The sequence below is a fragment of the Pogona vitticeps genome, chromosome 1, assembly GCF_051106095.1.
Source record: "Pogona vitticeps strain Pit_001003342236 chromosome 1, PviZW2.1, whole genome shotgun sequence".
NCBI lineage: Eukaryota > Metazoa > Chordata > Lepidosauria > Squamata > Agamidae > Pogona > Pogona vitticeps.
Genome location: NC_135783.1, coordinates 110378587 through 110394969, shown reverse-complemented (window position 1 = coordinate 110394969; position 16383 = coordinate 110378587). Strand labels below are relative to the sequence as shown.

At 42.4% G+C, this 16383-nt stretch overlaps 1 protein-coding gene across 1 annotated transcript; it reads left to right on the top strand.

The window, feature by feature from the left end:
* Positions 1–701: 701 nt before the first annotated feature.
* Positions 702–15870, top strand: PRSS35 (serine protease 35). The gene is made up of 2 exons (XM_020794829.3): positions 702–867; positions 12571–15870. Exon 2 carries the CDS (start codon positions 12585–12587, stop codon positions 13830–13832), a length of 1248 nt encoding a protein of 415 aa, XP_020650488.3. The 5' UTR covers positions 702–867; positions 12571–12584; the 3' UTR covers positions 13833–15870.
* Positions 15871–16383: the final 513 nt, after the last annotated feature.

The following is a 16383-nucleotide window of genomic DNA, read 5'->3' as shown; positions in this document are numbered from 1 at the left end:
TGCTTGCTTTTTAAAATTGCCACGCTCTTAAACCAGTTGAGGTGGGTGGGCTATAACTCTTCCATGCAGTCAAGTCGATGAGTCTTCCCCCCTACCTACCTCTCGCCCCCTTGTTCCCCCCAGGCTTCGGTGCACTTCAGGGCTTTGCTAAGAAAAGCCCAGAAAAGGTTATCCAACAGTTGGAGCCCTGACGATCAAGGCGGGAATCGGACAAGTGTCGATTCCGAAAAGAAAAGGGGCTGCAATAAGAATCTGAAAGAAATCGTGAATGAGGTGGCTGTCGTCTGTGGGGGGGGAGAGAGAGAGAGAGAATCTCGTGCCCGGCTTAAAAGGGCGCCCCCTTTCCCTCTGGCGAAACAGACGCGGAGCCCAGGGTCTCCCTCCCCCGTGGGCGACGCCCCTCCGCGGGGAAGCCCTTCCCCTCCTCCTCCTCCCGCTGGGCCAGCGGGTGCCCTCTCCTCCTCCGCTCTTTTCCCCTCCCGCCCCGCTTGCCCTCCCTCCGCCGGGCGCCTTCTCTGCCCTTCCCCTCCTTTGGCGCGTCCCTTCCCCGCCCACCCGGCCGGGAAAGACCCGGGCGACTCCCGCTCCGCCTGCAGCAGTCGCCGCGGCCGGAGCTCCGAGGGTGCTGCTGCTCGCTGCCGCCGCCCTCCCTGCCTCCCTCTTTTTTGTCGCCCCCCTCCTCACGACTGTCCCTGTGAAGGGAGTGTGACCCTTTCTTCCTCGGGGGACCTCAGGCTCTTCTGCGCTTGATGGTGCCCGTTAAAAAAAAATTATAAAATAAATAAAAGGTGGGCTTCTCCCCAGAGACCCCCTTCAGGGCACCCTCGAAGCGAGAGGCTGGGCGAGCGCTGGAGTCGTGCCATTCAGGTAGGAGGGGGACCTGGAGCTTGACCGGGGGGGGGGCTGGGTGCGCGCGCTCTGGGGCACCTCAATTATGGAGGGAGCTGAGGGCTAATTTGGATGCCTCTGCTTTGCCTGGTGCCCCCCGCCCCACAAGGCTTCGATTCCCCCCCCCATATACTAGGAAGAAGACGCCGGGGAGCTAAACGGGGTGTTTAAAACGGGTTGAGAATGGCACCACTACTTATGTGTGCTCTCTGTGCTCTCTGTGTGTGTGTGTGTGTGTGTGTGTGTGTGTGTGTGTGTGTGTGTGTGTGTGTGTGTGTGTGTGTGTGTGTGTGTGTGTGTTGCTTCCCCTGGTAGCAATAAAATCTGGATTTTTATTTATTTTTATTTTTATTTTTTGTAATTGGCAAAACAGATATTAATGTGGGAGAAAGAAAGGGTGTGGATCACAAAGATGTACCCCGGGAAGTGGCAGTACAGTACTTCCATGCACGCTGACTTTGGATCTTGTGCTGTGGAGCTGAAGCGACATGCACAGAATCAAGTTGTTGAACCAAATTCTGGATTAATAGGAGTGTCAATAAAATACTTTGAAAGATTCAGCCAAACTTGTCACATTATGAAAATGGGATGACCATTTCAAGTTTGACATTTCTATCTGTGCGGAGATGCTGGACAGCATTCTAGGACCAGAGCATCTTCTTGATGCCTAAGAGGGGCAGCAGTGAGGAAAAGAGAGACCGAGCCACTAAAATGTTTGTTTTTGTGCTTTAGGAAAGGGAAGCCTGGGAATGGGAGTGAATATGCTACATATGCATGACGAAGGTGGCTTTTTAAAAGTATTTGGTCTTGCATGGCATGGTACATAAAGTCTTGACGGGAGAGTCATGCTAACATTCTATATAAATTTGTCAGTGCAAGAGATTTTGCTGCTCTGGAGCAGTCAGCTCTTAAATTCAGAGCCAGCTGTGCCTTTCCTTTTTGGAAAACTGACACTAATTTTATCCAGATTGCCTTCTTCGTGCTCTGATAAACCATGTGCTGGGATCACAAAAGTCTCTTTACAAAGATTGCTTACTTGATTTTCATCCTCAGAAGCCTTGTTTAAATAAATGAAGTGAGCTTTATAGAAAGAGAAGAGAGAGTTGAAAGAGGGGGAGTAAACCCCTAGAGAATGGCTACATTTAAATAAAAATGACAAAGAGATTTAGGTTAGTCTGTGATGGAGAATTTATTTGTGGCTATGGGTCTCCTTCAAGCCCTTGGGCTTTGATTTCTGTGGCTTCCTCATAGCTCAGAGAACATTTAGCAGAACAAATATATGAAATGTTAAATCCCCTTTCCAACTACTTTGGATGCCCTGCTAGGTAATTTTTATAATAGGAGAAAGATTGTCATAATTATCTGCAAATAAGTCAGTACACTCAGATCCTTATACTGTACAGTCAGCCCTGTACATCCTTCTCTCTCTCTCTCTCTCTCTCTCTCTCTCTCTCTCTCTCTCTCTCTCTGTGTGTGTGTGTGTGTGTGTGTGTGTGTGTGTGTGTTGTGTGTTTAAAGAAACTTCCATTGTGGAGTGATTTGAAGACAAAATGACCCAGCAACTTCTGAAGGGTGTTCCTTAGAGACCTCATAGGTCTTCTTACATTGGGAAGTGTAAGGGGATTGGTGCTGACAGCACTAGCCTTAAGAATTCAATCAAGCCGTCACCAGCCACAGAGAGAAAAAAGAACCGTTTATTTGTGGAAAATAAATCTTTCTTTCCTTACAGTGGTTTCAATCATTTTTTTTCCAGACCGACTAGTGGAAATCTGTCTTCCTTTGGGAGCCACCACCTGTCATTTGCATTGTGGGAGTCCGGTCACAATTAATTCCCTTTTAACCTATGGGTAGCATTCTCCCACACTTGTAAGGGACATACTGATGATTCAAATGGAAAGCTGCCATGACTCATGAGCAGCTTGTGAGCCACAATTTGAGAAACACCCCCCTCTGTTGTATTTACAGTGAAAGTGTAGGTGGAGGGAGATGCTGAACTTGTACATAAGATGGTGATATTTTCCTCCAAAGAGCCTTGCAAACTAACAGATACACCTTTAGCTTTAGACTGCAACATTTAATGTTTCCCAAACATGTACTGAAATTTAATTTAGCAGCACTTTATGCATTTGGCTGCCCAGAGAGTAGCAGTACTGCGTTGGCTTTCCATTTTGACAGTTGTCTAAAAATGTCTCCATGTGATGGACTGCCATTCTGGTGCATTAAGCCAGAGTTCTTCATGTTGACCTATGGCCTTTGGTAGGCAGTTGGAGGATGGCACCAAAGTTAATTTGCAGAAAGAATATATGGTACAGGTCTCGTCCCTTTCATGAATATGTGCCTAACTATACATTCTCCGTTTTGCGTAGTTTGTGTAGTTTTTCCCATAAACTACACAAAATACTATTTTGGGATAATTGAGCAGAATGATTAATTAGAAAATGTCAGGATGGATGAGAATGAGCAATTAAGAAACTGCTTAATTTTTACAGTTCTGTGAGAAGAGTCAGATAGGGTTCAAGCAGTAGTTCCCAGCCTTAGGTCCCCAAATGTTCTTGGGCTAAAACTCCCAGAAGCTTTTACCACTAGCTGTGCTGGCCAGGATTTCTGGAAGTTGTAGTCTAAGAACACCTGGGGAGCTAAGTTTGGTGATCACTGGGTTAAAGTATGGTAGTGAATAAAAAGCACAAGTGGGGAATAATGTTCCCTCTAACTTTCTGGAGCACTGGGCAGGATTTCTGGCCGCAACCAGAAGCAAATGGGCGGCAACACTGGCTTAGCTGCTCAGCCTGAATGCTGCACAGCTTAGAGGGAACACTGGTGAGGAAACTTTGACTTTTCCCAATGCTTTAGGTTGTATCACCACAATTCCCCTTAATATTAGTCATGCAAGGTTGGAATGATGGGAGTGGGAAGCCAAAGTGTCTGTAAAAATGCACATTCCACAGCCTTCTTTATAAAGAAATTATAGCTTTCAGATATTAGGTCTAAATGTAAATCAAACTACTACATTTGTGTTCTTCCTGTACAAGCAAATCAGTATAACGAAATCTGCCATAAGTTCATGGGATAGAGCAGAGGATAAACCTCAGTGTTAAAAAGAACCACCACTTCCTGTATGTTCTGTAGCACTCTTTTAAGACCCCCAAATTGAGGGTTTCCTAGGGAATATTTGTGTCCATGAAACCAAAGCATCAAGGGTATATGATAGCAGCACTCATACAAGTGTTTTTATCTCCTTAAAAGCTGAAGCATTCCTTTATTCTGGAACAAAAAATATACATTGAATGAATGAATGAATGAATGAATGAATGAATGAATGAATGAATGAATGAATGGAGAGTGGTCTGGTTTGTAGTGTTTTATTTAATCCTACTTTCCTCATTTAGCGTACCTCTTCTTGATTTTGAGTAGATTGCTTCTAGCCATATTCCTCCCACACAAATGGGAGGAAGATGGGGTCACATTGAATATAGCTTAAAATCAAAAGGGTTGATGGGCATAGAAAAGTGCACAGAACTTCAGAATTGAAGTCTCTACAATCATGAAACTCCCATGGCTGCAGGAGTCCTGACAATCTGGTTAGCAAGTAGGCTGAAGAGGAAGTGAGTGACTTGACGGTAGGGGCAAGACTGGATGAGAATGGCAGTATTGCTTGCAGCATGGTGGGTTTTTTTAAAAAAAAAAATTGGATGAGAACTGCATGTCCAGGTCAAGGTATGGATGGATGGAGGGATTTCCCTGCTTCCCAGTCTGAGCAGTTCCTGCAGTCCCCTTGTGATTAGGCAGAACTGCCCAAGGGACTCGCTTCTGCGTGTTGATTGTTTTCCCTTGGTAAACAATGAACATTAAAATTAAAAATTAATGTGGAGGAGGATGTCATCCTATAGTATCATTATTAGGGCCTGCTTCTGAAATACAAGATAGCAATTTAAAACAGAATGTTTGTATTGTGCTCCGATTGTGTGTTCAGCAATTTACGAAAAGGTAAAGTGAGTTCTCAGCTCAGACTTACAGCCTGAAAATAAAGAAGAGACAAAACAAATGCCTAGGTATGTGAAATGAGAGTATATGAGAACATTACTGGTCTGTTGAGTTCAGTACTGTATTATTTATTTAGCAGGATAGCCATTGTCCCATGTTAGAGAGGACAGCCCTATATTTGAAGGCATCCTCTGTTCAAGCAGCTGTCCATTCCAAATCTGATTCAGAAATAAAGAACTGTAAGGAGGAAGACCAAAGACTCTCAATTTGCCCAGTCAGGCAACACAAGGGATCAGCCATTTCTGTGGACACAAAGCTCACCTGGTCACAGCATTTCTCCCAATGACACTACAAATAGTAATTCTGTTTAAATTATGGATTCCCTTCCCCAGGTTTATACCTATATCTGTATATTACCATATGGAAATATGCAGTTTTTCCCCTTTTTCCTTGCATGTCATTTTTTAAAAAGTGATCACCCTGCAATTCCACTGCTAGCAGATCTCTAAACCCCCAGGGAAGAGAATTGCCTTGCTTTGCAGAGGTCTTGAGATTGAATCATGCATGTACAGCAAATATTCTGTCACTGATTTGTGGCTGCACACCATATGGGACTGGGCAGGATACTTATTTTAAACACAATTTAAATTACACGGAGAGAGGGAGAGAGCCAGAGAGCGTGTGCAACCTTGGCTGATGTATCGGTCAATATATTTCTGCCCCCTAGTGGCAGCATCACTGAAACATATTTACATGATGTTTAAGATGAATGAAAGGTAAATGAAGAAAAGATATATTCAAGCTTGACTTTCATTGCTTGAAATCCTCTTGATTAATGTTGTGTAGACTCATTTGCATCAACAGAACTTACAAGGAGTTGATTCACCAAATTCCCACTGATTCAATAGACGTCTAGTGCAACTTACTATGGTAAGTTACAGGTATCAGCCAATAATTGTAAAACCCAGCCTTCAGAATGGATCATACCTAGAAAAATTGCATTGAAAAATAAATAGAACAATATATACGGTTAAATTTATAACCAGGTTAAACAGCTTAAATGAAATACTAGTTGTCTGCTGTCCAACCCATCTAAAATTCAGCTTTTGGGGGTTGCAGTGTTTTAACATGTTGCTTAGATTTCATCCACAGAGGAAAATAAGTTCAGTAACACTTAGTACAGTAATTGTGAACCACTAAATATGTATTAGTTCCGGGAACAAACCACCCTTTGAGTTGGTTTAAATGGATAACCTCTGACAGGGCAGATTCTGGTTTCCATTCAGATTGTTCCATTACTGCCTATGTGATTGAAAAGGCCAACCCAGACACTGTTTTATGATTCCCCTTTGCTCACCATCATGGTTAGTGAGGGGAACAAAACAGAGTAGGTCTGGAAACCCTTGCCCTCTTAGAGCAAACTTCTCAGGTGGGGTACCTTCCAATTGTTTTGGGCTGCAGCTCCCATCAACCCAGGCAATGTAACCTGTCATTAGTTTTCTGAAGGGTAGTTTTGGAGAAGTTTGGTCTACAGCAACAGTTCCCAACCTTGGCTCCCCAGATATTCTTGAACTACAACTCCCAGAAATCCTGGCCAGCAGAGCTAGTGGTATAGGCATCTGTGGGCCCAAGGTTGGGAGCCACTGGTCTACAGCAACAAGTAAGTAACGAGTATGGGCTGCAGTTCTGTGGCTGGGGGGGGGGACTGTAGTGGAACCTTACCTACTAGAAGTCTAGGAAGTTTTGTAAGAAGCCAGGGGAAAAGACCCTGATGTTGGGAAAGTGTGAAGGCAAGAGGAGAAGGGGACGACCGAGGATGAGATGGCTGGACAGTGTCTGCGAAGCAACCAAGATGAATTTGACACAACTACGTGAGGCAGCGGAAGATAGGAGGGCCTGGCATGCTCTGGTCCATGGGGTCACGAAGAGTCGGACAGGACTTAACGACTAAACAACAACAAGGGGTTCTAAACACACCCATGTGGCAAAGAGACAAGTGAAGACACCTCAGGACCAAACAATACTTTAGAACAAAGTCAAAATAAATTTTAAAAATGTACCTTTTAATATATAATACATTATTAGATGTAACCTATCATTAGAGATAAAATTGTGTTAGTGTTCAAGAGCACAGTTGTAACTAGGGTAAAGTAACTATCGCTTTACCCCTTTGCACCAACATTTGGAGGGCATCAAAACAGAGGTCAGTCTACAGAGGGGCCTTAAGAAAACCTTTCTTTTCGGGTGGGTATTACTGTATTTTGTTCACATGTTCCTGGCGGAGCTTGTGCCAATGTCTCAGGGCCAAATGAGTGTGACACGGTGCCATTTGCCCGGGATGCAAGAATGTTCTAGCGGCATATTTAAGGCACATTTTGTGTCTGAGAAATCAGACTTATGGAGAAGAACAATCCATATGGTCTAAAGATCAATCACAAAACAAAGCAAGCTCATTTGGAAATTGGAAGCTCCTCCTATGACAATCATATGAATCTGCCTTATAAGGATTTCCCTCTTTTAGGGGCTGATTATCTGTAACATACGTATGATTGGACCATTAAGGCTTTAATTCACATACAGAAAACAGGAGGTGAAGGAGGGTGTTTATTGACACATTCCCTCTATTTCTGAAATCAAGAAAAGAAGGACCAAGAAGGCCAAACAAGGACAGAGGCATGTTCATGTTTAAATCTTCCTACTGTGGCTAGAGGAGCCCTATAGCCCTGCATTACATCACACGTGCTAAGTGCTTTGAAATTAATTATAAACTACCTTTCTGAGTTTGCTGTAGCAGGGAACATTTAACAGACCAAAAAGTAATGCCAGAAGCTGGTGTGGTCTTTGCAGTAGTGTTAGGGCTTGTTTCGACACTAGTCTGCTCGTTATCCTGTAGAAACCTTCTTAGGGAAAGAAAACCTATTAATACATCTAATCAAAAGGGACTGTTCGGAAGTCTGAAATATTCTGTGCAGTACAGTTCTGGAAGCTCTTCCAGGTGAATGGAGGAAGTAACATCCCACCTTATATTATTCTCTAGGTTCTGTGGCTGCTTCTGAAGGCTGGAGGTTTTCCTAAGTACAATAGCACATGTATAAACCACTGTGCTTAAGTGAATAGCTACCACCAAACGGCAGCTATATCCATAGATATGTCAATATAAGTCATAAACAGATACTAAAGAAAAACAGAACTGAAAGACAGTAGCGTTGGAGAGATGAGATGGAGCTAGTCTTTCCTGTTTGAGAAATCAAAGGAACACTATGCTTAGGTCCTGAAGAACAGTCATGAAAGAAAGAAAGCGAATTTGCAAAATCCATGCCATAAGAAATCTTCTGCTGTGCACTCAGATGCTTTCAGCAATTGATGAATTCCATCTTCAGATCACATGGCATATGTAATATCTGTTTCTGCTCTTGGGTAATTACTTTCTTTCCGTAGCAGAAAGAGTTGTGCCCCAGATCAACTGGGTCAGTCCATAGGCTGCAGTTTGTATCTCCCTCAACATGTCCATAAAATTGGAGAAAAACAACTAGAGTAGATTTGGTACAGAGAAAGAAATAATTTATTGGACTGAATTTGGGGGGAAGCCACCCGTCCAACTTGGTTCACAAACTTCCTTTGCTGATCGGTCTTATCACAGAGAGACAGATCAAATTCTCTCAACATGCTCTCCTCTAAGCCCTTTCAATTCTCTACTGTATAATACTCTCTAACCCTATAAAAGCTTTGTTGCTTTTCTGTGAGGGAATATGCCTAGCTTCTCAGCATAGTTCTTGAAATGTGGGAAGAAAACTGTACAGAGGAAAAGGCCTTAATGGTTTTGACCAATGTGGAAGAAGTCATCACCATATCTATTTCTGATTTTTCTTTATACATGAAGCACTTACTAGTGTACAAATGACAACGGAGTCACCTCTGATTCTTTTTTAGTCCCTTATTGGCAAGAAAGCAAAGCAAAAAAGCGTGCTGCTTATATACTGCCCCATAGTGCTTCAAGCACTCTCTGAGCGGTTTACAAGTTAATTGTGCAGGCTACACATTGCACACCCCCCCCCCCAGCAAGCTGGGAACTCATTTTACCGACTTCGGAAGGATAGAAGGCTGAGTCAACCTTGATCCGGCTACCTGGGATTGAACCCCAGGTCGTGAGCACAGTTTTAGCTGTGGTACAGCGGTTTAACCACTGCGCCACGAGGCAGTAGGAGAAACTGGCTTCCTGGACTCAGATCAGGGTTTTTCAAAGCTAAGCTGGTTTCCTTTTAACTCGCATCTTCTCCTTTGCCATCATGAGGAATTTCAGACTTCTGGGTGAGGTTTGTTTCTCTTTATGTGCACAGTTGTTATTCCACAAGAGTTATTCTCCCTGAAAAGACCTATCTGGTTCTGTTGTGGGTCACTGCTGAAATAAAGGCACTGGAGGTCATTCACGAAACGAATAAACAATAGTCTGCGGATCAAATGAGACCCTATAGTTAGCATGTTATTGTCAGAAGAAAAACACTTCCAGTGTTTTATCTAGGCAGTTCTCTCCTGGTTGATCAGAATGAACTAGTTTGGCCCAGAAGTTTCCTGCACTAAGAAGATTTAGGTTTCTGGAACTACAACAAAGCATGGCTCTACTGCAGAATCACAAGCCAGTCTGAAATAGAGCTGGTGCCCCAGGTCCATCTGGTTTAAAACACATAGAGTTGAACTATTGTGAGATCACACACTCCAGTCTAATGATAGCAAAGGAGAAAATGTTAAGTTAAAAGGACTGGCCATTATTCCCCGCCCCAGCCCCCTTTTAAGAATTTGAGCCACGTGCTGTTGGGCAGCTTTTCCTTAGCCTTTAATTCTGCCTTGGTATTAGAATTTTACTTTAATGTAAACTTCAGCTCTTTCCAACATCAAAATATAATGTTAAAAACAGAGATCTCTTTATTCTGATGTGCACTTTAATTACAATATCTAATCTGTTGAGTCTAACCAGATGCATGTCCTTAAATGCCTAGTTTTGAAAATATAATTAGAAGCATGCACTGCTCTTTCCATATGTGTCTGAGGTTTACATGCTGCTGAATTTACGAAGTAGAAAGGGAGAGCAAACTCCCTATTCCGAATGGCAGCAACCAGTCAGATTTGTAATTATTTTAAAGCATTCAGTTCCACTCGCAAGAGAAGCAATACTTTCCCATTTACACATTTTATTGACCTTTGGAAGGCTTGAGTTCACATCCTGGGCCAAGATGTAGATTTGCTGTACGATGCTGAAAATGTCTGGAAGCCGCCCTCTCTCGTTTCCCACCTACCCTTGGATGGCTAATCCAGGCTTGCAAACATCTCCTCGCTTGACCACTTGTGCTTTTTTCCCACAAAGGAAAAGATAAATGGGCTTGATACCTTTCTCCATTTTTGGAAATCTGCCGGAGCATAACTACTTGTGCAAGGGACATGCCATGGACAAGTTTGGGGCAGCTAGAGGCCACAGTGCATCTAGAAAAAAGCCCAGCCAAAAACCCATGTTACCACCTTGGAGAAGCAGATGGGGGCAGGCAGGAAAGGTAAATGGAAGAAGATGGATGCCCTGCTCCTTGCTTTTCTTGCAACTGGCTTTAGAAAGCAAAGACAAAACAACCAGAATGCATGAATATCTGCAGTATCTCATTGAGAAAACTGTAACAGGAGCGTTAATCTGTCTTTTCTAAAGTTATGCTCAAAGTCCTATTTCATCCACCCCTGTGGCTACTCTGGAATGAAATTTAAAAAATATAGAAGATATAGTGACAGCCATCCAAGCAGTATCACATCTACTTGAGTTTTAGGGAGGTGGAAATCCACTGCAGTGTTTTGTGCAGCTGTATATATTTTATCATAAATCTGTCATTTTCAAGCAAAATGCAGGGTGTTTTCTTTAGTTCTGTACCTTAGATAACTATGACACAGAAGCCTGAATCAAATAGTTATGTTAATCCTCATAAAATAAACTTCCAAAGGCATCAGTTTTCCCACTGAAGTGTTTACACAGTATTTCTTAAATTCGTTAGTTCATTCCCATGCATGTGCATATCAGTGGATTTGGAATGCAGCATGGATTCCACCTAATGCTAGACTTGCTTTCGTTCCAAAGTTTAGGCCACCGTGAGAGTAAAAGTAGAGTGAACTGGAAAAAATATATATTCATGAGTTTTTCTGGCTTTTCACGGCCAAATGACTTACGTGCTTAAATATTTACATAATTAAATGCACTACAAAATCACAAAGATCTAAAAGTCAATATACAGTAGTTACTGACGTGTTCATAAATACCTTATTCTTAGGAAAGTGCCAGTCTTTTTTCTTTCTTTTTTTCTTTTTTCTTTCTTTTTCAGTACAAATCCCAAAATACTCCATTTCAGGAGTCCCATCAGGCAGACAGACAGACACCTAAATGTGGCTCACCTTGGAGAAATGCCTAAGCTGGAAAAAGTGCTCACCCGGAACTTCCCTTTTGAACAGGAGGAGCTAGGCCAATGCCAGACCTAGAGGCCTTCCAGCTTTGGCTTTTCATCCAGATGAGCAACATTCAAGTGTCTGTCATGTGTAGGGTTGCCAGATACATTGGTACCAAAAGGAGGACATAGAAAGACAAAAAGGAGGACAAAGGAGGACATATTGAATGTTTCATTTGAATCCACATTAAACCCGCAATTAATACAATTTTATTACAATTCCTGCCAATAAACGTCTCTTAGTGAACTGACCAAGAACCAGTCATGTTAAAAAAATAAAAATAAATTCAATGGAGGCTTTTTTCAAAATACCAAAGAACATTACTTAAACAGCTAATTGTACAATTACTACCTTGAAATATTTGCTGTTCTCAGAAGAGCTAAATGCAATGGAGATTAAATTTTGCAATGTTCCTTTTTTCATGGTTTTATGGAAAAGTCAAGTCTCTGTGTGTGAGAGTCTCCCTCTCCCTCTCCCTCCCTCTCTCTCTGACACACAAACCCTTCCTCAATGTTCAAACAATCAGTTGCTTCAGTTCACTATGTCCATTTCCTTTCATGTCCATTTCTACCCATCCCTCCCTCGCACCTTTGAGCCGTCTCTCCCTTGCAGTCACAACCTTTTTTTCATGATTTTATAAAACTAAGTCTCTTTCTCACTCACATACATCCTCCCTCCCTCCCTAAATTTTCCCCAATCTTACTTTTAAACAAGCCTCTGTCAAGCTCTCTCGCACCTTTCTTCCCTCCTTGATTGAAGTTTCCCTCGTGCTCTCAGTCACCTCCCCCGGAAGCAGTCACTGATTGCCCTGGCTCTGTTGCACAGCGGTGGACCAATTAAACTGGCTTATCTCCGATCAGAACCATCAGAACGGAGGATTTACAAGCCACTGCTGGGAGGATTTACAAATGCCTTACAACCAAGGAGGGGGGGAGAGGTGATTTACATTTTCAGGTAGAAATGCCAGACATTTTAAAGCTTTTTAGCTTTGCCTGCCGGATGCAGGATTTTCACTTAAAAAGCAGGACAGGTCCTCCCTTTTCCGGACGTCTGGCAACCCTAGTCAGGTGGGATTCTCTGAAAGGAGAATTCTGGGATATATAATTTAAAAACATGAATGGCACATGTCTGCTTACCCATTCTGTTTATAATTTTTGTAGAAACATTGCTGATATTTGTTACTGTATTTAAATAAACACTTTTCACGCATGTGTTTTTTTTTCCAAACAGAAAACAAAGACAAGATGGCCACCTTCAAGCTGTTACTGCTATTTTCTATGTCTTCCTTGAGCTTCGTTGGTGGAATAGATACAGACCAGGATTTTAGCTGGCAGTTAAAAAAAGTACCTCAGCTTGTGAAGGAAAAGACTTTCTCTCTTGACACTCCTAAATTTGAAGCAAATCCACAATTAGAGCTGAGTGGCGTGTGTGGGATTGAATGCCAAAGGACACTGCCGGTGCCCCACCTGTCTGACTTGAAGGATCTGCTGTCATATGAGACGGTTTTTGACAATGGCACAAGGACCTTGACGGTTGTGAATGTTCTGGGGGCGGAGCTTGACTCCCCTGCAAACGCCACCACTGCCAAAGTGCCGTCAAGAATGAAGAGGCAGGTGTACGGCACAGATAGCAGGTTCAGCATCTCAGACACACGCTTTCTGACCAACTACCCCTTCAACACAGCCGTAAAGATCTCCACAGGCTGCAGTGGCGTCCTCGTCTCGCCGAAGCATGTGCTGACCGCTGCTCATTGTGTGCACGATGGCAAAGATTACATCAAAGGCAGCAAGAAGCTGAGAGTGGGCCTACTCAGACTGAAATCCAAAGGCAATGGCAAGAGGCGCAGGGGAGCCAGGAGGAGCAAGAGGGAAGAGTCAGGGGCAGAGGAGTACAGTGCTGATGCCAAGCAACCAAAGCAGCGATCTAGCAGGAGAGCTGGCAGAAGGCAAAAAGCATCTGGGCTGAATGAGGGAAAACCTGAGGGAAAGCCTTCCTTCCAGTGGACCAGAGTGAAAAGTACTCACATCCCCAAAGGCTGGTTGAGAGGCGTCGCTGGAGATGTTGCAGTGGATTATGACTATGCTGTCCTGGAGCTCAAGCGTCCCCACAAGAAGAAATACATGGATCTGGGCATCAGCCCAGCGAGCAAAGGGTCGCCTGGGAGCATGATCCACTTTTCTGGATATGACGCTGACCGACCAGGCCAGCTGGTCTATCGGTTCTGCAGTATCTCAGACGAATCCAGCGATCTCTTCTACCAGTATTGCGATGCTGAGTCTGGCTCTACTGGATCAGGAATCTACCTGCGCCTTAAAGAGCCAAGCAATAATAAATGGAAGCGCAAAATTATTGCCGTGTATTCCGGTCATCAGTGGGTGGATGTTAATGGAGAACAGCAGGATTACAATGTGGGTGTTCGAATCACTCCCCTCAAATATGCCCAGATATGTCTCTGGATACATGGGAACAATGCGGACTGTGCTCAGGGCTGATGCCACCTAAAATCCTCTAATATCGGTGGTGCTATATAAAGAAGGCCTACAACAGTAAATGCAGAACACACATTTAGTTGGGTCTGATTATTTTATCTGAACTTGAAACCAGCCGGTCCTTTCTGATATACTGAGGAACTGGAAACATTTACATAGGACTTAGCAGTCATTTCCCACCCCCGCCCCCCAATTGTTTAAATTGACCGCAGACCATCGGTGAAGGTGCACTTAAAACCTCAAATTGTATTACTGTATTTATTTTTGTTTCTTTCTTTTGGTGCGTTTATTTTTTGTGGTACGGTAAATTTGAGTCATTACTATTTGACAACATAAATGAATGGCTCCTTTGCTGGTTTGCATTTTTCAAGAGAAGCATCTCCTCTTGTAACTGGTACTATTATAATCTATGATTGTTTTGTTTTCAGCTTGTTTAGTTGTCTCAGGTTACTGCTGCAGTAAGCATTTTCCTGTGATGCAGGCTGCCTGTTCATTATTGTACAGTACCAAGTTGTGAAACACTGGGATGAGACAAGAAACAAGCTCTCCCTTAGGACTTACTGTAGGGGATACCTCCTTGGGCTGGCCTGCCTCTGCCAGAAGCAGAGCTTGGAGACGTTCCTTTTCTTGCACTACAGCATTGTAGTCCGACGAAATGATGTTTCTAAGCTTTACTGTCAAGTTAGTTTATCCTTGATCGTATGAAAGACACACAAATACCATTTTTGGGGTGGAGCTTGATGACTGTACATGCCCTCTGTTTTGGGGGAAAATTAGGAAAGGGGGGACTAATTTAATACTTATAAATCAAGTTTTAGAAGAGGTGCAAAAATGGGAAGTGTGACATATGCACTTGTTTCAGCCATTGACTGTCCAGAACACATCACTGGCTATCATTAACTGTCACCAGTGACATCATTTTTCACAAGAGCCTAGAGGGACAACTGCTCATGCTAGTTTGGAAAACGATACAGATTTAAGCATGCTAAAGATCTGTAGGATTGTTTCAATCATTCTGCCTGCAGAGTTCATAAGAGTTATCCCTTCAGGGATCGTTGCAGTCCCAGTGGAGGCCATGTACTGTACACTCTTGATGGTGAGGACAGCCTTGCAGAGGGGAGGGGAGCTCCATTCTCTTGTTAGGAAACAAATAGAGCTGGGCCTTGATGGGAATGGGAAAGCCTGTATAATCAGGGGAACAAATCACTAATAGATGACGACTTTGGTGCTAGGATGTAATAGTTTACAAAAGTCTAGTCCATCTTTCCTCGGTTAGAATAATGGCAGGAGTGGGCACATTATGGGCACTCACCACCACCACCCCTGTTTCTGTAATGGATTCCCCCAACTTTGATTTATGGAAGGGTCAGTTGTGGTGACAGTCCTCAGATAAATCAAAAATTACCACAGCAAACATGTTTCAGTGTGTACAGAATATGTAGCTTAACTAATGTGTACAGAATATGTAGCTTAACTCTTATGTAAATATATTAAATGCCTTATTAATGTAGCAATAAGCCTATTGGGTTCATGTCAGTTTTGAACCTCAGATTTTTATTAGAAAAGCATTTTAAATGAGTTTAAATATTGAACATTTACACCTTTCTGTCATTTAAAAAAATTGTATCAACCGAGCTTCCTTCTTCAAATATATGTACATGAAAGCTATCTGTGACAAAATTGTCAGATAACAATAAGATGCATATTCCAGGTCATATGTGCTTCGATTTACATAATGTAGATTTTACTTGCAATGATCACAAAACTGTGGAGGAAAAAGCAAAGATTTTAAACTATATATCTATATATGTGGATCGTTATGTCTTTGAAAGCACCTCCTTGCCATATGTAAATGAAGTATTCTTAAAACATAATGTTGCATGGGATTGTTTGTGAGTCAATGGTAAATTTAATACCTTCAAAGACATTTTTCTTATTTCTGTTATTGCGACTTGTGCTTTTGAAAGCATCCTAAACAAAATTGAAATCTGTAATGAAAGTTCAGAGCACTTATCCAAAAATACTCTCGTTTTAAATTGTTGTTGTTTTTTTAAGCCCTCATTTTGAAAGACATCAAATATACAAAGTTGTTCTCAAAAGCAGGACATCAGTAAGAGAAATATAAAGCCACATTCAAAGGTAGACCAGATAAAAATGTTTTTTTTCCTATTGCTTCAGTAGGAAAATAACATAAAATAATTTAGAACAACCTCTTTTCAGTTCATTAATCTAAAATGTTTTCCTTTTATTGAGGAATGAAAGCAGTGGGGGAAAATTTGTGGTATACTTGATATTGCTGAACTCCAGTGCCCATCAGACCTAGTCAGCATAGCAAATCATTGAGTGATGGGAATTATAGTCTACTGACATTTGAAGGTCCACAGTATTCTCATCTCCTCCCTAAAATATTCCTAATGAAAATAATTACAATATAAATATGAGCTTTAAAAAAAATTAAAAGCTGCACAGATTTAAATTTGAGTATAGCTATATGGCTTGGGAAGCCAACATGATATATATGTGTTGAAATGAAGACGTGGTTTGGTTTATCTTC

Bases quoted from the DNA above. Each gene is read 5' to 3' on its own strand.
- PRSS35 (XM_020794829.3), top strand. From the start codon at position 12,585: ATGGCCACCTTCAAGCTGTTACTGCTATTTTCTATGTCTTCCTTGAGC.